Below are 25,778 nucleotides of genomic sequence, written 5' to 3'. Positions count from 1 at the left end.
GTAAGATCACATTCCTAACTTGAACTCACATCAAAACTTTCGTCCTCTCAGGTAGAAAGGGCTTGCTCATGCTAAGCAGAAGCCATTAGCAGGAGTGTACTCAGCACGTACACTCTACTGCAGTAACAATAGAGAATTTAAGTCCCCTAAAAGCACAGACTTTGTCTTCTTAGCCACAATTCCCTAGCTCTCATAGTAGTGCTTGGCACATTGAGGCACTAACATATTTGCTGAAAGAATGAACAAGAGAAAAATATGTCAAAACTGCTACTAATGTTCTAACCCCTTTGAATAGCAAATAAAAGATCCAACACTGAACAGGCACTGGAAGCATCACCAACATGTCATTATACACACTCATACTGAATTTTATTGGTTCACAGAAACTACTTTTTGGTATCTTTTTTTTTTTTTTAAATTTTTTTTTTTTTAATATTTATTTTTTAGTTTTCAGCAGACACAACATCTTTGTTTGTATGTGGTGCTGAGGATCGAACCCGGGCCGCACGCATGCCAGGTGAGTGCGCTACGGCTTGAGCCACATCCCCAGCCCTACTTTTTGGTATCTTGTTGACATTTGATTTCACTAGATTCAAAATGACTACCCCACAGCAATCAGATTCTTTGCCTAAACACTGACTAGCCATCTTATAAATAAATGTTACCAGGCACTCACTGCCATCATAAATACATATTCCAAGAAAGTACTGCTTTTCTGTATGAAGGTGAAGACACTACGTGCTTTCTAATATTAGAAAGAGAATAAGACATCCACCTAGAACGGACACTAGATGACTATCTGATCTTCAGCACCCTCCAAAAATGGGACAACAGAGACGGCCCTCCCTTCCCCCGACAGAACACTTGAAGGATCAAATGAAATACTGTTTTGTAAATGGCAAAGCCCTATAAAAATAAAGTTTTATTTTATTTATATTCCTGAGCTGAATCACAAGAGTAAAGCATCTTTTCCTTTCAGGCATCAACTAGTCACTGGGGTGACTCCCTCCACTCTGAGGGAAAACAAGGATCCTTGAGCTACCCTGCAGGAATCATTCCACAGGCACTGCCACCTGAAGACACCCAGGTCAAACTCAAGTCACAGTCAAGTCCTAGGCCCTCCTACTTCCTCTATTAGGAGATAACAGCCATTGGTCAGGGATAAATAACCATGAGAAAGCACCAAAAAAACAAAGACACGGTCAGAACACCCACACTACATTACCCAACCCTCTTAAGACATGGCTCTTTTTAAAATGTATTTCATGTTACACACACAGGATTTCAGTGGATTTTCAGTATCTTAGGTACAATTAGACCACCAAGACACCTTCTGCTCACGGGGAGAATTCCTGTAAAAATTTCTTTAGGCAGTTAAGTATTAACAATGCCTTTAAACTGCTATTAGGGAGCTGGAATGGAGAACTTTTTTTCTCTCTCTCAACTGACACACACATTCTCTTTCATGTGTATGTACAATCTATTGCATGCACACATGCACGTGCACCCACACACGACTGTGACAGAACAGCTTATCATTACTGGTTGTCCTGCTAGAGGACTTTTCTGGGTGGGGAAAAGGGGTACTAGAGATTGAACCCAGGGAAGCTCTACCACTGAGATACATTCCTAGCCCTTCTTATTTTTTGAGACAGGATCTCCCAGACTGGCCTGGAACTTGTGGCTCTCCAGTAACAGTCTCCCAAGTAACTGGACTTACTGTGTGTGCTGCCACGCCCAACAAAAACTGTTGATTTTTAATATTTTTTGAGTTAGTTTCTGGTTTATTTAGAGGTTGATCTACTAGGGAGAAATTTTAGAAAACTGGTGGTGAGGGACATTTTCATTTTCATTTTAAAAACTAAGTACTCAAAGACAACATTCCATGAGGAACTGACTCAAGAGACATATACTTTCTGTGATTTCAACAAAAATGAACTGGCAAGAGGCAGCAGAAGGGTGATGCATCAACATGCATCCTGATCATGTTGTTTCTGGCAACATGATCAGGATTTGGCTGATCTTTGTCACAGAGCTCCCTTCTTTATCTCAGGTGTCTCACTGCGTTTTCCACAGAGTCTTTTGTCTAGCATATGTAACGGGTGGAAACCTACTGTGACATTCCAGGAGAATTAATCACAGAGGCATGTCTGGACAAAAGGCTTTAACATATGCACAAGAGCTTCCAATTTCAAATGTAATCGGCTATTAAAGAATCTGATGGCATTATGTTAGGATGTTTTAATACACTGTCTAACCAGCAGAATAAATATCAAACAGTACATTACCATGACTGAAAAAGTTAACATGGAGAAATCAGGTTTACCTTTCACATTGTCAATGTCACCAATTTTCATGTGCTTTGGCTTATATTTTGTTTTGTGAAGCTTGTTATCCTCCTGCCTTAGCCCCCACAAGGAGCCAAGTGGCTGGAATAATGGGTGTGCACCACCACATCTGACTTATGCCTTGGCTCCCTGATTCACATTCATAAAGTATTTAAGAAGTGGGAAGGAATACTTGCTCAGTGGTAGTGTTTGTCTAGCATGCCAAATTCCCCGAGTTCCATCCCCAGTAAAACAACAACAACCAAAAAAAAAAAAAAAGTAATTTAAGAGATTGAACAAAAACAAAGCTCTTGATATTCTTCTTTGAGAAGTAAGTATGTTTTTATTTACAAATTTTTATGGTGAAAAACCCGGATGATGTTGTTACTAAATCTGTAAAGCATTTAACAGTTTATAATGCACCTTAATATATGTTATTACATGTAATTAAAAACTACTGGGCAGGATGATTTGTATTTATAATTCATGGTACATAGTTATAATCAAGCAGAACAGTAAATCTTTCAAATTACAGGAGCATTCAGTGAGAAATTTAGATAAGGTACTCCAAACCCATAAGCCATGTGAAAACTGGATTCATTAAAAATATAAAAACTTTTTCAAGGCCAGCCTGGGCAAGTTAGTGAGACCCTAACTGGGGGGGGGGGGGGGAATATATATATATATATATATATATATATATATATATATATATATATATATATATTTTTTTAAGGGCCAGGGAAGTAGCTTAGTGGTAGAACACTTGCCTAACATATGCAAGGCTGTAGGTTCAAATCACAGACCAGTACACAAAATGAAACCATGTTTCCATATTACAAAAAGAAATTTGGGGGAGATGGAAATTATGAAAATAAAATTTAATCCCAATGTTCATTTGTATTAAGATTCAAGTTATGCTAATATGTTTAAAATACATACCTCCTTTCTGTTAACATCTCATAAAAGTCTCTGATATCCTGACCAGATTTTTCCATGCAGTGATAAAATGCCAGCTGACTTTCTCGATTTGCAAAATCCACCTTTTTAAAAAAAAAAAAAAGAAATTTGACACTAGTTTCAGATTTTAATTATAGAAAATATTATTGAATGTAAAAATTTGTCACAACATATCCCTTCTGGACAAATTTCAGGAAACATCAATCTTTAACAAGAGAAATGATGCTCTTAATTAAAATAATATATTTTGGTAACATGATCTCTCTCAAATTCTAAACAAATCTTGATAAATGTAATTTAAAGTTCCAGAACCCAATAACAGAAGAAATGGAAAACGTAAAACAAAACTGAATCAAAACCCTACCAGGGTTGTAGGTTGGCAATAATCGGATCAATCATATTCCAGCAATCTTGGTTTTACATAAATTTGCTGAAACAATAGTTACAACATAAAACAATGGAAAAGAACATTTAAATTTTATTCACAGGTGAGCTCAAAGTCACTAAAGCATATGAAGATTATTGGCTAATATTGTTACTATTTTATTCCAATGTAGTCATCAGATATTAAATACACAATTCATCCAAACAACCAAGAACATCAAGGTTTTAAACAAATAATACCAGATAAAAATATCATGCTTACAGTGGCTACCTGCTCTTTAGGAAAAGAAGATGGGATCCTTCAGGAAGCCGACTGACACTCTGTACCCCTGGGTGAGCACGGTGTACATGTGCAACTATGGATGGGCCTCTACTGAGAGTGCACACAGGAGCATCATGCACCCACAGCAATAAGAAGCATTCTTTGAATCAAGATGGGTTTTAGGGAAGGATCTGTGACTAATGGTTTAAGAGAGCTGTGCCCACAAGTAGCTGAGCACACAAATCCTAATATTCCCCCTAAAAAGTGAGGACATACACATAAACCATGTCATGTAAACCCACCCCCTTGCTGACAACCTACTAACACGGGAAGTTACTAACACGGGAAGATTTGAATACAATTTTGTTTTGCTTTTGCTATCGTCATTCTGCACACCTTAATTTTATTCCCACCGAGTTTCCTCCCCTTGGTCTCTTTTACAGCTGCTTGTGCATATTCAATCTCGTTGTAAAGAACTAGGGCCATGCCTTTCAAACGGTCAAACACCACCTGCGAAAAACAAAACAAAATCCAAATAAGAGCCTCATCCACTGGACTTCATGTCAGTCCCAACAAGATCCTAAGTCACAAGGCTTAGGATCTTTATATGTATTTTATTGTAGACCAAAAAAATTTAGGCTTCTCCTGATACGGCACATTGTAGTGAAGACATAATAAACTGTACAGGGACTTTGTAAAACTGGGGCTTGAGGTATTTATTTTGTTTTTCTGTATTTTATTTTGCTTTCTATGTTGACTACTATGCTATATTTTAGTAAAACATTCTTCTATTCATGTCTCAAAACAAAACAAGCCCCAATATCCTTTTTTTTTTTTTTTTGGTACCTGGGATTGAACCCAGAGGCACTCAACTACTGAGCCACATCCGCAGCTCTTTTTATCTTTTATTTAGAGACAGGGTCTTGCTAGGTTGCTCAGAGCTTCACTAAGTCACTGGGGCTGGCTTCAAACCTGTGATCCCTGGCCTCACTGGGACTACAGGAATGTGCCACTGTACCCAACCAAAAGCTACATTTAGAATAAATAATTTTTAAAAAGGGTGATGGATGGATGGAAGGAAGGAAGGAAGGAAGGAAGGAAGGAAGGAAGGAAGGAAGGAAGGAAGGAAGGAAGGAAGGAAGGAAAAAAGAAAGGAAAAAAAGAAAGAAAGAAGTCAGGCAACAAACCCACCACAGTGCAAGGAGTTAAAGCTCTACCTTCACACTAAGGAACTGAGTGTAGTTCAGAAGGCACCACCTTCTCCTGCTGTCATAGGCATGTCACCTAATAAACACTGGCTAGATAAATATTATGTTTTGGGGACTTTTCTTTCAAGTTATCATCATTAAAAAAAGAAAATCAAGTCTAATCACATTTTTAATTTAATGTGAATAATTATATAATTAGATTATCTAGTTTTAATCTGGGATAAATTTTTATAAAACTCTTAAGAAATATTTTATTTAGCTGTATAATAGTTTCAAATTTTTCAAAAGTCTCAGCTGGTTCAAAATTGTATTTTTTCTAAATATTCATATGATGAGTTAATAGATAAAAATGCCCTTATAAGCCAAATTTTAGCACAGAAGGTTATTAAAGAAATGGAAAAGGGCTGGGGATGTGGCTCAAGTGGTATAGCACGCTCGCCTGGCATGTGTGTGGCCCGGGTTCGATCCTCAGCACCACATACCAGCAAAGATGTTGTGTCCGCCGAGAACTAAAAAATAAATATTAAAAATTCTCTCATTCTCTCTCTCTCTCTCTTAAAAAAAAAAAAAAAGAAAGAAAGAAAGAAATGGAAAAAGCAGCACCAGACATTGGGAATGGAAGGAGAGAATACTAAGAAAAAGGAAATCAGATATGATTCTGAGCCACACTCAAATAACCCTCACTTACCTTCACCACAGGCCCATATCGGCAGAAATGTCTTGTTAAATATTGATCCGACACATTTGAAGAAAGCCCATCCAACCACACGCAGTTTGTAGGCATGCTCTTTCCAAAACCCAGCTGAGTATAAAAGGTTAAATTCCTATTAGTAAAGTTTACAATAACTATTCTATAAAATTTTCAGAAAACTGGTCCCAGAACACAAAGCATAAGCTCCACCACTGAGCTACTCTTCCAACCCCTCAAATCAATCTTATGTGGAAACCATCCAGTTAAACGAAAATAGAAATTCACCAAAAAAGGAATTCTGCCTGGCTAACCACGTATTAGTTCAGAAGGCACCACCTTTACATTTACCTAACTGTCTTCCTGCAATCTTCAATAATCAGAAATATGGAGAAAACTCCTAATCCAAAAAACAAAGCAAATCATAACTGCACAATACGTCATGCAAATTCATTTACCTTGAGGCGATTATTTCCAAGGTACTCCCCATCCATCTTCTTAATAGCTTTACAAACACTGGCAATGTCACAGTATTGCAAGAAGGCATATTGAGGAACTCCATTTACTTTCTTGATATCAATATCCTGAAAAAGTCAATATCACTCAGAAAATAAATCAGAATAAGCCAAGTCTAAGACCCTGTCTCAGAATAAATAAAAAGGGCTGACCATGTGGTCAATGGTAGAATGTTTATCTAGCATGTGTGAGTTCCCAAATTCAATCCTCATAACATGCAGTGCTGAATCAGAACACTCATATATACCAACATAACCAATTATATCAAGGATGGAGATTGATAAATATGGTAAAATCTACATATTCAGAATGAAAGGATACATAACTACATGAACTACTTTGTGAAAAAATACCTCTATTATTTTGTGAAGATGTACCAGAACACTGTCCCTGGGTTAGAGACACTCTACAAAGGAATACTCTTTTCTCCTTGGAATTTGCAAAAACCTGTAGTGATCTCTGACACTCCCAACTTGCCTCAGAGGAGGTGGTGAATAAAACAGGCTTAGACTGAAAATGGTCCAGAGAAACCAGTTGGATGGCAAAACTTGTACTTTAACAATAATGATCTGCGCATGAACTGCAGAATAAGCACCGTTATTACAAAGCCTCCTTAAAGGAGGCTTACTCAAATCTGAAGAACAGCAATAACCAAAAAGCCAACATTCCAAACTTAAAACAGCAAAACAAGTAGTACATTTTTACCAAATGGATCTTAAAGAAAGCAGTACATCTATACTCAAAATTCTTTGAAGTAATGATAAACAGGAATTAATTTCCACCATATGTAGAATATAAAAACTGAGAGCTGGACACGGTGTCACAGCCTATAATCCCCATGATGGGAGGCTGAGGTAGAAACATATTGAGTTCAAGATCTGGCAATTCAGGAAGTCCCTATGTTAAAATTAAAAATTAAAAAGATATATGTATGATTGCACAAATGGTGAGACTCCACATCATGTACACCAGAGAAATGAAAAGTTGTGCTCCATTTGTGTACAATGAAACGAAATGCATTTTGCTATCATGCAAAACTAATTAAAAGAGGTTAAAATTTAAAAAAAAAGAAATAAAATGGATGGAGATATAGCTCAGTAGTAGAGCACCCTTGGGTTCAATCCCCAGTACTGAAGAAAGGAGGGAAAAAAAAAAAAACAGAAACAAACAAACAACAAAAACACCACAGGATTATTCCACTAAAGAGAAATGATCTCCAAATACCAGTAGGTTGACTCAGTAAACAGGTTATTCTGTTATAAATAACCAGCAGTCATTTTCCCAAAAGTTTGTGTCATTTTAAATATTAATACTAGCCAGGCCAGGGATGGTGTTGCATGCCGGTAATCCCAGTGACTTGGGAGGCAGGAGGGTTGCAAATTCAAGGTCAGCTTCAACAATTTAGCAAGGCCCTAGGCAACTCAGCAAGACACTATCTCAAAATAAAAATATAAAAATGCTGAGGATGTAGCTCAGAGGTCAAGTGCCCGAGTTTATATTCCTAGTTTAAAAAAAAAAAAAAAAAAGCAAACAAAAAAACACTAGCCAGACATTGTGTAATCTCAGCTATACAGGAGGCTGAGGCAGAAGAGTCAGAAATTCAAGGCCAGCCTGAGCAACTTAGCAAGACTCTGGCTTTAAAAAAAAAAAAAAAATGCTGGGGCTGTAGCTTTGAGGGGTAGGAAAGATGGTAACAGGCTATCAAGTCAAGCCTGCAGTCCCAGCACTTGGGAAGCTGAGGCAGGGGGATCCCTTGAGCCCAGGAGTTTGAGACCAGCCTGGATAACATATAAGACCTTGCCTCATTCATAAGTAAATAAATAGTGACACTCATCAGCATTTGCTTCATCGTGACATCATGGTTTTCAAAGAGAATACTGATATATCCACCTTACTGAGAATCACAGGTATTACAACACACAGTAATTCTTCCATTTTTGGCAATTTTAGTGATAAGTGTATCCATGTGCTCAACGACACCTTTTTATACTGTTCCAAACTTTAAGTAGCAGCTACATTCAAATAAAAAATATCTGAACATTTTATCAATTCACAGGTTTATAAATGTCAAACAAGAAATTATATATTTCTCTAATAAAACAAAACAAAACTTGAAAAAAAAATAAAAATAATCGGGACAAGAAAGGATGAATGTTTTGCTGGTGTAGACGCTTTTTTGTTTTCTCCTTTTCCACAAACCACTTCTACCTTTTGTCATCAATTACTGTAAGATGAGACTTAGATCAACCACAAACATTTTATTCACAAGACTAGACTGTTTCATAAAAAACAAGCAACCAACAACAACACCCCCCCCTCAAAAAAAAAAAAAAAAAAAAAAACAAGGATCATTTGCTTGAGCAACAGTGTATAACTAAGACTAGACTGATGAAAACACATGCATGGGCAGGTGGACAGATGGACACACACCCTCAAAGATTAACAACTGTTGCTACAAAAAACAATTTTACTCTCCCAAGTCCAACAGAGCAATTTTTTCACTATTAATGAGTTGTTTTTTTTTTTAAAGACAGAAATAACTTCTCTATTTTTTTAAACACAGAATAAAACTGTAATATCAGCCTATAATCTCTGTGATTTAGGAAGCTAAGACAGAAGGATTTCAAATTCAAAGCCAGTCTCAGCAACTTAGGGAGACCCATCTCAAAACAAAAACTAAAAAGGGGTCTGGAATTGTGCCGCAGTCTGGCTGGGCACAAATCACTCAAGCAGGAACAAACTTTATTTTCCGAATTCCCGCCAACGAACACCACCCAAGTGGCCCTCCTAGGCACCACACACCAACCGGAACTCCCTCTACAGGAACTTCACCAACCAACTCTCAGGAAATCCCCACAAGAACTCCAAAGTAGGGCGCCAGAGGCAGACAGCAAGGGTCTATATACAATTGAATCAATCCAGCATCATCTTAATGGCTCGCCTCTCAACCATTACTTCTGGCAAAATGCCAGGAGCCATTCCATCTCTGCTGTGGCTCTCAATAGGATTGTAGTTCAGAGGAAAAGTGCTTGCCTCACATGCATGAGGCACTGGGTTCCATCCTTAGCACTGCATATAAATAAAATAAAGGTATTATGGGCCAGGGTTTGTCAGTGGTAGAGCACTTGCCTAGCATGTGTGAGGCACTGGGTTTGATTCCTGGCACCACATTAAAAAAAAAAAAAAAAGATATTGTGTCCATCTACAATTAAAAACATTAAGAAATAAAAAAATCCAAGAGTATAAAGCTGTGACTAAACTATATTCACTATAAGTGATTCAAGTTTTGATTCAAAGAAAAAGAAAGATTCTTTTATCCCTAAATCTAAAATGACTTTAGTAATATAAAAAGTAAATCTAATTAAAACTTCAAAATAGAATTGAGGGCCAAGGTTGTGGCTTAGTGGTAGAGCGCACTTGCCTAGCATGTGCAATCCTCAGCATCATGTAAAAAAATAAACAAAATAAAAGGTATTTGTCCATCTACAACTAAAAAAAGGAAAAGAAAGAAAGAACTGAACTTTCAGCAGTGACATCCATTACCCCAGATATGCCCTGTAATCACACAATAACCAAAGAGTAATCTATTGTTCATTTTACAAATGTTTTCTCTTCCAGAGGGGTGCTGGGGTTATGGCTCAGCAGCAGAGCTCTTGCCTAGCATAGGTGAGGCCCAGGGTTTGATCCTCAGCACCACATAAAAGTAAGTAAATAATTAAAGATATTGTGTCAAACTACAACTAAAAAATATTTAGGAAAAAATAGACAAATACCCATTATAGGCTTTTACATACACATATAGAACAATACACAATGGGCTTTTCTGGACCATTGTTTTTATTGTTTGCTTTTGAGACCATCTCACCATGCTGCTTGCCGAAGCTGGTGTCAAATTCTTAGATTCAAGTGATCTTATCTCATCCTCCCAAGTAGGTGGGACTGCAGGCATATGCCACCAAACCCAATTACTTTCTATGTTTTGTGATGAAGATCTAAAGTTATTTTATTATCAAAGCAACATACCACAATTTCTCCAAAGCGCTGGAAAATATTTCGAAGGTCATGATAAGTAGTGGTTTTTTCAAGGTTGCCAATAAAGAGAGTTCTTGTTGCTTTGGGGTGAAATTCATCTATCCTTTCATCCAAGGGGCGAAATTCATTTTCACTTTCTGTTTCTGTAAATGGGATGGGACAGAGTAAAACAGAAAAGGAAATTCTAATGTACATTTATGCATCATGAAAAAACTCTACATTTTAAAACAATCTCTAAAATAATGGGCTTGGATAGTCACACAAACTGAAATACTATAAACACTTTCAGAATAGCTACCACTTATTCACTGTGGAGCAAACACAAATACAAAGGCTAAACAAACTTGCTCCAAAATGTTCAGAACAAAGTTAACACTTTAACATAGCAAATGGACTTGAAATTGAATAAAATTTCAATCTGCTAAATGGACTTATAATAAAAGTAATCACTAACAGACTTAAAACTCCAACAAAATTTTTAATTATTTGAGCATTATGTAGCAGGCTCTCAATGTGGAGTATGAATCTATACATACTAAAAATTCAGTTTAAAATAGCCCAGCTCCATTATTTCATTTACTTTTTAATATTTTAAGGATATGTGACATTTAATATTTGTCATATTAATTAGGACAATAAATGTAGAGCTTTTAGATATGAGAATAACTATATGAAAACTAAGCTCCCCAATGACAAAGAAGCTAATGTTCCTTAAGGTTTCTATTTTTTATGATCAAAAGCCCTGGCTTAGTTTCTAATTCAATCATAGCCTTTCTCTGAAGCTCCACTTATTAACTTGGTCTAGGACTGGAACATTTAAGGTTTTGTTGATAATTATAGCACAGTACTATATGTTCTCTATTTTTTTTTTAATGTAAAACAAAGCCACACGCACCCCCCCAAAAAAAAAAAAAAACAAAAAAACATTTAATCAACTTTACCAAAACAGAGTACTTAGTGACAGACACCAAACATTATTGATGATGTCAACAATAACATCAATATTAAAAACAAACAAAATCTTTGGGGGGTGGTGCTTCAAAACTGTCAGGTGAATTCAGCCAGAACACATCTAACTCAGGTTGGATGGCCCTAATGATAGCTTAATCTTATCAGTTTCATCAAATAATACGTAATTTAACAGAGTCAGGGGGACCCAAACTGCCTGGGACTCATAATAACTGTCTCCGTATTTCCAGTATATCCCACAGGGGTCTAGCTAGATCTCATTTTCAGCTCAATTCAGTCTCTTGAAACTATCTGATGGAGGGCAGACATTTGAAATGAATTAAGAGAAGAAAACTGAATTGAAGTCAGCTATATCTTGAGATTTATATTCCAAAAGGCAGAATAAGAAAGGCAAAGCATGATTTGCATCCATTAAATTCATTACAGACTCTATTTTCACCAAACAGCTTGGTAATTTGTTAAGACTGAAACTTCAGCAAAGAAAGCTTTTTCTAAATTAATCTACTTAACCTTCAGAACCAGTCGAAGTCTTAAGCTCTATACATTTTCAGGAAAAAAAACGATTTTATCTTGCAATTTCATGGTTAGGAGACGCTAAGGCTATGTGTAGGACTAACAAAGTATGACATCAGAAGCCACTAAGGATCTAACTGCAAAGCTAGGTTTCCTAGATTTGGCTCTTTACAAAAGTCCTTGTCCCAAATAATCAATTCAATATATTTGAATACAATACATTTATGACTCACATTATAAAAGCATAATTCCAACCAGTTCTCCAATCTCAGATTCAACTGCTTTCAAATATTAAATATTGTATATATTTAGTAAATATATTTATTTAAATATGTAAACATTTATCTGTTTGATTTTAAATATTATGTTATTACACCAGTACTTAATGTGCCATCTGGTAAAAGTTCCTCTGACTTTTCTATGCTTGATCCAACCAAAATTCTTAAAATTTTTACTGGCAGCTAGTTAAACGATACTATTTCCTGGGTACCAATAATTAGGTGTAAAAAAAAAAAACAACAACAAAAAAAAACTTTTTTTTAAAGTAAAAAATTTAAGCTAACTCCAATGCTCTGAAGATCACTGTTCATCTCCTAAATGGCCCTGGATTAGATCCTCATTACTTAGAATTATGATTGATCCTAGAAACTTATAAAGATAATATGGCAGACTAAATATTCTTCCTCAAGCATTTTAATCTTCTCCAAATGTGTTCAACGAGAACTTCTGAGTTACCCTTAGCTCAGTATTATTTTGGGCAGTACTTCTCAAAATTGGGAGAGATAAATATAAAAGTACCCTTTAAAAAGAAATACTCCTCTAAATTCCTGCATTCCATCATAAAATTATGTATATTCATTCTAACAGTTCTGTGTGTTTTAATATGCAAACAGCATTTAATATTCATAGCAGGAAATTATATTTTTTCCTCTTAATTGTCAAATAAAATGAACATTCCAGAGATATTCATGTTTACCCTTCAAGTAGGCTATGAATTCCACTTAAAGTCTTTTTAATGGTCAATTGTCTCAGATTCACAAGATGACTACAGAATTTTAATATTTCTATTAATTATTTTATAAATTTGCCCACAAGTTGCTTTAAATAAGGTGTTCCCACCAATTGTGGTGGTAAGGGCCTAATAATCCCACCAACTTGGGAGGCCAAGGCAGGAGGATTAAAGGTTTGAAGTTAGCCTCAGCAAGACCCTGTCTCAAAATAAAAAACAAATGGGGGTGTGTGTTGTGTGGCAGTTTAGGTGTTCAGGAGCAGTTAGCTAGGGTGAGGTCGAAAACTCCAGTTTGAAACAAATACTGCAAGTTTTTCTGAAACATGAGAAACACTGACCCAAGCCATGTCAGAGACCTCCTGCCTTACAATAGCTCTTACAGGAAGGTTCAACCTAATAAAACATTCCCTTGAAATTCTTAATGTGACCAACTCATAAGTCCAGTTTCTCTGTCACTGTCTTTCCAAGTCAAGTAACCTACAATAATAGATCCAATTTGTGCTAGGCATAATGGAACTTAAAACTTGTCAAACCAGTCGCTCAAATGATACAAGCACGTAGTTTAGTTTTTAATTCAAGATAATTCTGTTTTCATTCTTACAGAAATAAAAATCTCCGACTCAATTCATTCTTTTGGGAAGGCTGACACAACAAGGGTATAAAACACTACCTTTTGGATTTTGAAAAATCAGCATTTCTCATTACAGCAACAACAACAACAACAAAAAACAATTGTCCTTCCTAATACATTGTTTTTGATTAAGGTAAACAGCAAATACCACCATCCTTCAAAAGAGAAGACACTGGAAGTATGTCAATGAATAAAACCAGAATAGTGTCTACATTCAGGATACTATGATGACTTCTCATAAACTTGAATACAAACAGTATATGTAATTTGCAACTGAAATTCTGTTTCCTTGTCTCTTACCTGGCCCTATCCACGCTGTCACTTCAATCTGCATGCCAAAGAACAGTTTCCCTTTAGATGCAGTCAATGCTTTTTCTTGGTCCTCTTGCTGCCGAAAGAATACCAGACCATACCTCTCTTCAGAAGCTCCATGTATCTGCACTGAGGTCACCTTGCCAAATTTCTTAAATTCATGGAAAAGGCCATCTTTAAGGCTTGTATCTAAATCCCCAAAGAAAAACAAGTTAACTTTTCTAATTACAACTCAATAAGTAAGCTACTATATTTTGGCCAGATTTTTGGTCTAAACTTTTTTAGCATTAAAATATTACTTTATTAGGGGTGGGGGTTGTGGCTCAGCGGTAGAGAGCTCACCTCGCAGGTGCAAGACCCTGGGTTTGATCCTCAGCATCATATAAAAACAAATAAGTGAAATAAAGGTACTGTGTCCAGCTACAACTAAAAAATAAATATGTTTAAAATATATTACTTTATTAAAAAAGTAACTCTAAGTTGGTATTTAATAGATTACAAGTCTGAAAATAAACTTAATGTTAGATGATATTATTGAATATTTGTTAGGTAAAATGGTATTTGTTTTCTGGGGAAATGTCAAAAATATCTATCTATAAATTAATGTGAAATGGCACAATGTTGGGAACTTGTCTTTCAAACAATATAACTCAGCTATAGTGCACATATCTAGCAGGCTCAAGGCTTGCCATAGATAGATAGATAGATACATAGATAAAAGCTAGATCAGGAAAAGAGGAAGATAAAAGACTTATGAAGCAAATAGGATAAAATCTTGAGCTGATGTTTCGGAACCTGTAGTAAGGTAGAAAAGGATCTCATTTTGCTATTCATTCTACTTTTAGATATGTTCAATATTTTTATAATAAAAAATTTATGTCTATATATTAATAAATTAAAGTTTAAAGACTTAAGAAGAAATGCTATACTTTCAGCTTTCCTGGTATCATCTCAATGACAAAATTATGTGGGAAGCATCAAATAACATGTCAAACAACTTTAACACTGATAGAACACTGTGTGGCTGGAGGTACAGCACATTTAGTAGGCGCCCTGGATTCAATCTCCAGCACAAAACAAAACCCAAAAGAATACTTTGAATGCCTTTTAGAGATGAATCATACTCCATCAGGAGATCTTGTGTTAATTTGCTTCATTATAAAAATAAAAGGCAAGCCAATTTTACTCCCTCCTCCATTTCTAAATTACCAAGAAATCTAAATTAAAACTCAACAACTTTTATCTAAAAAGAAAAATAAAAAATAAATTAAAGGGACTGGGGTTGTGTTTCAGTGGTACAGCACTGGCTGAGCATGTGTGAGGTACTGGGTTGGATCCTCAGCATCACATAAAAAAAATAAACAAAATAAAATAAAATAAACTGTATCCATTTACAACTAAAGAATAAATTCTTTTAAATAAATAAATAAAATTTTAAAAATTAAAACCTCATCAACTTTGCATCTAAGTATCTTTATTCACAAACCTAGTAAGTTCTATAGGTTGCTTTAAACAATAACTTAAACAATCGTTGAAATGTACTTAACTAAGAAATACATAATTTGATCTTTGTTGGTTTTCCTGTGTACTAACAGTTTAACTTAAAATTTACATACTCAATATGCCTAAAGTAGAAATAACAGTATATTATGGTACACGGTAAAATAAAAACAATCAGGAGCAAGAGAGATTATAACACAGCCTGTAGGCTTTCCCATTATTCACCACTTTCCTCATTCAAAGTTTAATATTTTGATACACACTTCTTATCCTAATGTTATGCCCAAAGTTATTTCACATAACACAGGACTTCAAGCCAACATAACAAATAGTATTTCTACAATTTCTTCATACCAAATCTCCCTCAATACCAAAATGTTTAATCCAGAAACATTTATTTTAAAAAATGCTTTCTTATACACCATCTGCCATAAAATGTACATATACATGCATATAATAAGCAAGTAATGAGCCAGGCATGGTGAAGTACACCTGTAATCCCAGCTACTCAGGAGGCTAAGGCAAGAGAATCACAAGTTCAAGTCCATCACGGGCAACCTAGTGAGACCCTGTCTCAAAAAATAAAAAGGGCTTGGGGTGTGACTCAGAGATAGAGTGAGCATGGGTTCAATCCACCCAAAAAGGCCACCAAGTAATGTATACATAAATTTATGTACACATATGATGTATATAAATACTATCACCATACAATATATGTACATATACATACAAGGATATATATATATGTAAAAGGATAACAAATTAGGACTTAAACTATATAGTTACAATAATCACTTAATTTTTCCAGGAGAGGTGGCGCATGCCTGTAATCCCAGCGCCGTCTTGGAGGCTGAAGAAGGAGGATCTCGAGTTCCAAACCAGCCTCAACAAAAGGGAGGTGCTAAGCAACTCAGTGAAACCCTGTCTCTAAATAAAATACAAAATAGGGCTGGAGATGTGGCTCAGTGGTCAAGTGCCCCTAAGTTCAATCCCTGGTACCTCAGAGGAATGTATAATCATTTAAATTTTTACCTGTAGAGCGTACTGGAAGATTCTGAACCTTGATCCCAAAACTTTTACGGGGTTCATCTTTTTCCAGAGATGAAAGCAACTGGGAAGTGGGTGCTGGGACAGCTGCAGATTGAACTGATCGGGCTGGAGAGTCATCACTTGAACTGCTGCTGGAATCACTGCTGCATGAGGACCAAAAACAATACAATCCCACAAATTTTAGCGGAAAGACGAACAGAAAATGAGTAGCGTATAAAAGTTCTTGAGGTTAACAACAAGTGGCAGTGATTATAAGATCTAAAATTTAAGATTGGGATTTCTAAAGGCTCTACATTTTTCTTATTTGTCATAATCTTCAGAGATCGTAAAGACAGTAAACACTGGGGTGAGAATGTGGAAGCAAAAATGATATTCTTTCATTAATATGCCCCCAAACAGCACCTGCTGCATTCTATGAAAAATCTAAACAATTTTTTCCAAATGAAGTAAGACTGGTAAATCCAATTCACTTAGAATAATAAGAGGAAGAGCAACAATAATAAAACAAAGAACATATGGGTCTGGGACTCAAGAGATCTAGATTCAAATCTTGGCTCAGAAAGACAGCAGGTATCCTTGACTAAATCACTTAACCTATTGCTGAGCTTCATTTTCCACATCTGTGAAATGGAAATAATGAGAACACTGCTAATCTCACAGGGTTAGGAATTCAATAAAATCGAGAGGATGGTAAGTGAAGGGTATTAGGAAGGACAGATACCAATGAAGTATATAATATCCATGTATGAAAATTGTCAAAATGAAACCATACTTTTGTACAATTAGTACATACCAAATGTACACATAGTAATTATACAAAATAATGGGCAATTATACTTTTTTAAAAAAGAATTAAATATTATAACCCATCAACATGGGGTTTGGAATATGTCAGGTATTCAATACATTATGAGCACTGCTCTATTTCTAAGGGCTGAGTATCCTTATCTGAATTGCTTGGGACCAGAAGAGCTTTGGATTTCAGATTTCAGAATATTGCATAGATATGAGACACCCTGGGACTAGGACTCAAATCTAAACATGAAATTGTTTATGTCTCCTAAATACCCTATATACACAGCCTGAAGGTAACTTTATATAATATTTTAAATAATTTTGTGCATGAAACAAAGTTTCATGGCATGGAATGCTGTACTTGTAGTGTCATGTCAACACTGAAAAGTTTCAGATTTTGGAACACTTCCAATTTTGGCTTTCAAATTAGGAATGCTCAGCCTATGTGCTACCCCAGTGATAAATTAATTTAATATCCAAAATAATTGTCCAGGTAGTTTGAAACTTTAAAATTTCTGAAGGACTAATAAAGAAATATAATTTAAGTGGATCTGTTAGTTTAGGCTTTGTTCCCTGTGGGTAAAGTGAGAAGTGAGTGTTTCATAATGAAACCAAATTTATTACTCTCCTCAGTTTAATAAGATCCTCAAAAGGGGAAATAGTCAATTGAAAATGAAGATTATATATATATATATCTTCACAGAATAAAAGTTAATTTTAAGTTTATTATAATTAAGTTTATTATACCTAAGAAGTATGAGACACAAAATTCTCTTTCTAGTACTGTATGTACAAAACTGCTGCAGTTTTAAGCTCTTTTAGGGTATTCTCAAACATACTACTCAAAAGCTATCTGCAGATACTGTCTTCGTGAAATTTTGCTTCATACTTTCCTCAAGCACAATAGCTACAAGAAATGACCCATAGTAGTTTCTATCATTTGCACTAAGACTACAAATCTCATAGCCAGGACAATGACTCATCCATCTACCCAAATGAGTCCAAGCCTAGCTTGAGGGGGAAAAAAATTATTTTCCAAAAATAATGAAATATACTATGTTTTCTTATAGAAAACCAAATATATTTCTTGAAAACTAAGAATTTACACAGCAGTTTTATTTAGTTCTCACATGCTAAGGCACAAGATGAAAACATCATAAGGTTATTATCAGAACTTTTACTTATTGCAATTCAAAACGTAGGAAAATAAAGTAATGTCAGTAAGAGCCAAATGGAGGGAGCTAGGCTACAAAGAGAACAAAGCAGAAGAGACCAAGCCTCAAGATCCTGGCTACGGGTGTAGCTCAGTTACAAAGTGCATGTTTTGAATGCACCAGGACTTAGTTTCAATTCCAAGCAACCCCACCCACAAAAAAGCACTTCAAAATAGAACCATGTCACTGACAGGCCTCCTATAAATGTCTTGGCTTTAGTTATAAAAATAAAAATAAACAACAAAACAACAATAATAATAATAATAATAATTATTATTATTATTGGTCATGAAGCAAAAGCTGTGTTACTAGTTCTAAGTAAACAGTATCCTAAATAGGATACCATATTATCACTGAAATTCAAGTTAACAAAATAATCTTATTTTCAGCACAGAAGGAAAAAAATGTTTGTTGTTACCAAATACAAATACTGAAACCAATACATTCACAAGGCCATCAGATGACTAAGTATAAAATGTTATATGATTTATCAACTTAATAAATTACAACAAATCAAAGTAACCATTAAGGGAAAGATTTTAATTATAATACCACCAATGTTATGTATGCCTAAATTTCTTACACCAATGGGTAAAGGGTAAATAAATATAGCTGAGAGAAGAAATTCAGTCCACTGAAATAATTAATGAGGCAACAAGAACGTTCTAAGTCTGTATTATAAAAATGAAAAGAAAGATGACTGAAGAATGGTAATTATAGTCTAAAATAAAATAACCCTGACAGGTGCAGTGGCACACACCTATAACCCCAGTAACTCAAGAGACTGAGACAGGAGAATCACAAGTTTGAAGCCAAACTCACAGCAACTTCACAAGACCTTCAGCAACTTAAAAGAAATGGAGATGTAGCTCACTGATAAAGGGCTCCTTGGTTCAACCCCCAGTACCAAAAAATAAAGTAACAATAAGTACAAAAAATAGTGACAGAAATTAGATTTGTTATAAATGTCACCACATTCTTTTCTGGTAATCCCCTGTTACTATACCAATTCTGAAACCAGATATAAAATTTAACTGTCTGAATCATCTATATTCAAAGTAATAACTAGAAAAGGGAACAGGTTTTAAAATAATATGATATTATTTTCAAAGTAATAACTAGAAAATGGAACAGGTTTGAAAATAAATTATGAAATTATAAAATGCAAGTTCACATTTTGAAAAGTCAACCTAAACTGCAATGTATATTTTTCCAGTACAGTGTATTAAATATACTAAGGACTTAAAGATCCTGAGTAAAAGTGAGCTCACAAATTTAGATACACAAATGCTTTTCAGTCCTACTAAGCTGACAACCCAGAGGACATCAATTTTAATTTAAAAGTTTCACAATTTGGGGGCTAGGGATATATAGCTCAGCTGGTAGATGCTGGCTTCCCATGCACAAGGCCATGCACAAGGCCCTGGGTTCAATCCCCAGCACCACCAAAAAGAAAAAATGTTTCACAATTTTGTTAAAAGTAAAATCACAACCATTCATCAAAACACAGGATACATAGTACTTAATTGCCAAAAATAGTCCAAATTAAAGATATTAACGGTGTATTCACCAATAATTTTAGGAAAGTAGACTTTAAATTTACCTGGCACATTGATTATTGTATTTTCAACATCAATTAAATTATTTATTTAATTTAATTACAATTCCTTGCTATTTCTAAATAGTAAGGAATTTAAAAGAGACACAATTTAAAAGAAATCTACATCCGGAGTGATGGTAAATGCCTATGGTCTGGGCTAAGGCAGGAAGATCATTTGCAACCAACTTGAGCAACAGAACAAGATGTGGTGTTTAAAAAAAGACAAGGGGAACAAAGGCAGTAATCTATTTTTCCTAAGGACAATTTTTAAAGAACAATGAAGGCTCAGTTATTTCTCCAGGTTTTTTTTTTTCCTTTTAGTTGTAGATGGACACCTTTACTTACTTACATACTTACTGTATATATGTATGCATGTATTAATTTCAGGGGGGTGCAGCAGATTGAACTCAGGGCACTCCACCACTGAGCCACATCCCCAGCCCTATTGTACATTTTACTTAAAGACAGGGTCTCACTGAGTTGCTTAGAGTCTCACTTTTGCTGAGGCTGGCTTTGAACTCACGATCCCCTTGCTTCAGTCACCAGGCCTGGCTATTTATTTTCATGTGGTATTGAGAACTAAACTCAGTACCTCACATATGCTAGGCAAGCACTCTAAGCTACAACCGCAGCCCCTATTTCTCATATAATTTATATGTAAGATTATTATTAAGACAACTGAAAAGCAGGTATGATCGGAATTTCCATAATGAAGAAACATAAGAAAAACAAACTGGATACATAATAATTCTTGATAAGTCAATTCAATATAGGAGTCTCGTAAACCAAATCAGGACGTCAGTCATCTATTCCTTTTCCTACCGTCATTTTATTCAAGAACTACATGAGCATCTAACTCTTCCCACTGAAAATGTCAATACACTGGCTATAGCATTTGTAAGATGATTCAGGACTATATTTGTTCATACACAAGTGACTTCCAATAACTGACTTCTATATACCGTGTCCTTATAGTATGTGTAAACATTTGATTGAGGTAAATAATGAATCTATGTCTTTAAAAAAAAAAAGTTGGAAGATTAAAAGGCATTTAACCAAATAGAGAAACAAAAATTTAAAATAAAGACTTTTCAAAAAGAAACAGTTAATTTAAAACTTTAAAACAGAAAGATCATTAGTTAAATGCACATATGATCCTAAGCGACAATTTTCCAATTAGACAATGATTTTTCTCTCCAAAGTCAATACATAAACTTATGTCAAAAGGAAAAATATGCAAAATATGGATTTTCCATTAGGCCTGGGTAATACAAAATGTACCCTCTGGGGTCCTTGGTGTTTTCCTCAGATGTGGGAGTGGGACGGGGTGTCATTTAATTTGCTGATTGGAAAGCATCACTACACAGGTTATATATCCCTCTATACACCCTCCTTTAAAAAAAATTCAAACTGTATCTTTCTACTGAAATTTTCTTTCTTTTTGGGGGCGGGGGTGGTACTGGGGATTAAACTCAGGGGCAATCAACCACTGAGCCAAATCCCCAGCCATTTTTGTATTTTATTTAGAGACAGGGTCTCACTGAGCTGCTTAGTGCCTCACAGTTGCTGAGGCTGACTTTGAACTATCAATTCTCCTGTCTCAGCCTCCCAAGCTGCTGGGATTACGGGTGTGCACCACTATACCAGGGACTACTGGAACAATTCTTTAAATGTAGTAGTCTGGGGACTCCTGTGGACCCTAAAGATCCTTCAGAGGGTCTATGAGTTCTTTCCAATTTTAACTACACATTTGTGTAAGGCCAGATTATTCTCATATACTCCACCCCCCCCCAAAAAAAAATCACAATATGAATCAAATTACATATGAGAATCTTATTAAATCAGACATAAAGAGCTATTTGCAAGATAAAACAATGACACTCTTCTCAGTGTTTTTGATTTATAAAATATTTGGGGCTGTGGGCTGTGGATATAGCTCAGTTGGTAGAGTGTTTGCCTTGCACGCACAAGGCGTTGGTTCAATCCCCAGCACCACAAAAAAAAAAAAAAAAAAAAATTGAGGCTGAAAGTGTAGATCAGGTTAGAGCACTTGTGTAACCCCAACACTCAAAAAAAAAAAAAAAAAAAAAAAAACAAAAAAAAACACCTCAGTTGGGATTGCCATAGCTCAGTGCTTAGTATGCTTTATAAAGCCCTGGGGGTTCAATAACAGAACCCCTTGCCAAAAGGTTAAAGGAATTAATACAGAAAAGTTTATAAATTTAGTTTTAATTTTAATGATAAATGTCAACCAATACTACCCACAATAAATAAAAGCTCAACAATTCAAGGATGCAAAAAGGTTCTGAGCCTAGAAAGTTTAAAAAAAAAAAAAGTATTAGTTTAGTAGTTAGTTTGTTATGATCCCACTACTACTAAAATGTAATATGAATGAAGCTTCTACATTGTTAAGTCAGAAAAACAGGAAGGAGGGGCTGGGGATGTGGCTCAAGCGGTAGCACGCTCGCCTGTCATGCATGCGGCCCAGGTTCGATCCTCAGCATCACATACAAACAAAGATGTTGTGTCCGCCAATAACTAAAAAATAAATATTAAAATTCATTCATATTCTCTCTCTCTCTGAAAAAAAAAAAGAAAGAAAAACAGGAAGGAAATATTGAACTGGGTGTACTAGAAAAGTTCCTCGTTTTACCTCTTTAAATTTCAATTTTTCTAGTGGGTTGTCATAACTTAAGATCTTTAAAGTCCCCCACTTAGTTCTAGGGTCCTATTTCTCTCTTTTCCTCACTTCAGAGCTGAAGATGAAAACCAGAGTCCCTGCACAGGCTAGGCAAGCACCCCACCCAACTGAGCCACACCCCCAAGTGCTAGGTTCCTTTTACTATCCTTTCTACCCTCGATTTTCCATCTCTGATAACTCTCAGATACGTGTAGGGTAAAGTCCACATTCCTCAACAAGGTAGAGAGGACCCATTATAGCGTGACACCCAAATATTTTCTAGTCACTCCCTCTCAAGCATATCAACTCCAACTCACTAATGATCAGTCCACACCAAGTATTATACCAGTTTCTAGTGAAGGACACTTTATTTCTTATGAGATTTGAGTACTTAGTTAAATTATTTTGTCTCTAATCCTTTATATCTTTATGTGTGAATGGTGACAATTCCTACTACTTTTGGGAGTTGCTGTGAGGCTATAATCAGCTAATGATTATAAACTGTTCAGCACTTGACAAAGTATATAGCAAAGCATAGAAGTGTCCTTGTTATACCCACTCCTGAAGACACCTTCCTTTCCCTTCTTGCCTGCCTTTGAGAATTGGCTCAAATCTCCTGCTCTACAGCTGCTCCTGGCACCCCAATCCCATCCCCAGCCCATCAAATTTATCAGTTTTTTAGTTTTGTATTCCTAAAATGCTTTAACTACAACATCTGCACTCTGAATTTTAACGAAACATTTCCCAGCCTTCTTCAAAGTCCAATACTAGATTGATCTTTGTAAATGCAGAGCCCAATAAAGTGCTAGATATGAAACAGCTAGTCCTCGAAGAAATAGTCAATATGAATTGTGCAAATGATTGAGATTAGTGCCTGGCAATTACACTAAATTCAATAAAAAGGTGTTAATATCTAAGAGTGAAATAAAAGTTTCTGATAAAATACTGTGCTTGGTTTGCAAACTGTGAAGTTTTTCTTTTTTAAAACTTTTTTTTAGTTATAGATGAACACAATACCTTTATTTATTTATTTACATTTTTTTAATGTGCTAAGAATCAAACCCAGTGCCCTTACACATGCTAGGCAAGTGCTCTACCACTGAGCCACAACGTCAGTCCCAGTTTTTGTTTCTTGATTTTTTCACTAATTAGTCAAGAAAAATAATAGCTGTTGTAACTAAGATCCCAGGACTTTTACTTTTATTTTATTTACTTATTTATTTTTGGCAGTGCAGAGGATTGAACCCAGGGCCTCACAAATATTGGGTAAGTGCTCTACAACTGAGCTATATACCCCAGTTCAGTCCTAGGACTTTAAGTGGCACATATTCATAACCTGATTGAAAAAAAAAATCATTGATAGTTATAAAACCAAATTCAAGCTAGGCCAGAAGCAGTGGCACACACCTATAATTTCAGCAGGTGGGGAGAATGAGATAGGAGGATCGCAAGTTCAAAGCCAGCCTGAGCAAAAAGTGAGGTGCTAAGCAACTCAGTGAGAACCTGTCTCTAAATAAAACATAAAACAGAGCTGGGGATGTGGCTCAGTGGTTGAGTGCCCCGAGATAAGCATCCCCTGCCACCCTCCCCCAAGTTTGAGATCAGTCAGGGCAACTCTGTGAAATCTGTCTTGAAATACTATTTAAGCCAGGCATGGTTGTGCATGCCTGTAATCCCAGCAGTTTAGGAAGCTGAGGCAGGAGGATCCTGAGTTCAAAAGCAGCCTCAGCATCTTAATGAGGCCCTAAGCAACTCAGTGAGACCCTGTCTCTAAATAAAATATGAAAAAGAGAAGGGGAGGGCTGGGGTTGTGGCTCAGTGGCAGAGCACCTGCCTCGCAGGTGTGAGGTGCTGGGTTTGATCCTCAGCACCACATAAAAACAAATAAACAAAATAACGGTATTTTGTCCGTCTACAACTAAAAAAGGAGGAGGGGGGATATGGTTTAGTGGTTAAATGCCTGGGTTCAACCCCTGGTTTAAGAAAGAAAAGAAAGAGAAGAAAAGGAAAGGAAAGAAAAGAATACAAGTAGAAGAGCATATGCAAAAGGTCCTGGATTTGATCCCCTACACACACACACACCCCAAAATTAATTAATTTAAAATATATATATGGGCTATGAACATCTAACAAAGACCAGAGTCCTTGGATAGCTAATCTACCTCATTCACAAAACCCACACAGGACATCCTATGACATTTACAGCCATCTAATAGGTAGAGCTCAGGGATAGTGCTAACTTTCCTACAGTACACAGGATAGTCTCCAGAAGAATTCTCTAGTCTCAAATTTAAACAGCGCCATGGTTGAGAAACAATGGCCAACATTATTTGTTAGACTGTTTTCTCTTCTGAAAAATCTAACCATCTAATTTCATACAGCAATCCAAACTAAGGCTCCTTAAAGTGACTATTTTTCCTTATTTTCCTTAGTGTGTATAATTTCATAAAATTCTTTGAATAACTCACAAACAAAAGAAGAGGAAAAAGATTTCAACTTCTGAAATTTGGCTACTCAAAGAGAATTTATGACCCAACACTCTGGCATCTCTTGATTTTAAAAGACAATGGAAATATCTTTTTACAATGTGTGCTTTCCCATATCAATACCAAGGTCAAAGAACTTTGCAGACAAACTATTCTATAATTTTTAAACAGATAATGAAGTGAAATATACAGTATGGCTACCCATACTCACAGTAAAGTTTATACCAATGCAAACTATCCTGTATTAAAATGGTTCCTTTCTTAAGGATTTAAGGTTGAAGTAATTAAATTTAGGTAAATGATTTAAGGTAAGCATCACAATTGGATTTTTTTCCTTGCAAAAGTACATTGTTAAGAACAAATTAGTACATTTTCTGTTCTACCTAAGTTACTGGAGCAAATTGCTTTTAATTTTGAAACATTTTTAATTTGCCTTTTACAATAATGGTACAAGCCAAGGAAGAGTGGCACACACCTGTCATCCCAGATACTAGAGGCTGAAGCAGAATGATCACAAGTTCAAGGCCACCCAGAGCAAATTGGCGAAACCTTGACTCAAAGTTTAAAAAAATTAAATGTAGTTCAGTGGTAAATCACCCTGGTGTGGTTGAATCCCCAGCACTACAAGGAAAAAAAACAGAT

General features: G+C 35.7%; 1 protein-coding gene across 3 annotated transcripts in view; it reads right to left on the bottom strand.

Annotated features, from left to right (window-relative positions):
* Positions 1-25,778, bottom strand: part of Spen (spen family transcriptional repressor) — an 82,721-nt gene that overhangs the window by 11,798 nt on the left and 45,145 nt on the right. For all 3 annotated transcript variants that reach the window (XM_078025369.1, XM_078025370.1, XM_078025371.1), the window contains 7 exons: positions 16,344-16,504; positions 13,800-14,000; positions 10,369-10,520; positions 6,288-6,413; positions 5,830-5,943; positions 4,330-4,443; positions 3,270-3,370 (listed from right to left, as the gene is read on the bottom strand). In XM_078025369.1, the coding sequence (XP_077881495.1) occupies positions 3,270-3,370; positions 4,330-4,443; positions 5,830-5,943; positions 6,288-6,413; positions 10,369-10,520; positions 13,800-14,000; positions 16,344-16,504 (969 nt within the window). The remainder of the gene's footprint in view (positions 1-3,269; positions 3,371-4,329; positions 4,444-5,829; positions 5,944-6,287; positions 6,414-10,368; positions 10,521-13,799; positions 14,001-16,343; positions 16,505-25,778) is intronic.

Source organism: Ictidomys tridecemlineatus, chromosome 11 (assembly GCF_052094955.1).
Source record: "Ictidomys tridecemlineatus isolate mIctTri1 chromosome 11, mIctTri1.hap1, whole genome shotgun sequence".
NCBI classification, from domain to species: Eukaryota; Metazoa; Chordata; class Mammalia; order Rodentia; family Sciuridae; genus Ictidomys; species Ictidomys tridecemlineatus.
The sequence above is the reverse complement of the archived record's forward strand: the minus strand, read 5'-3'. Positions and strand labels throughout refer to the sequence as shown.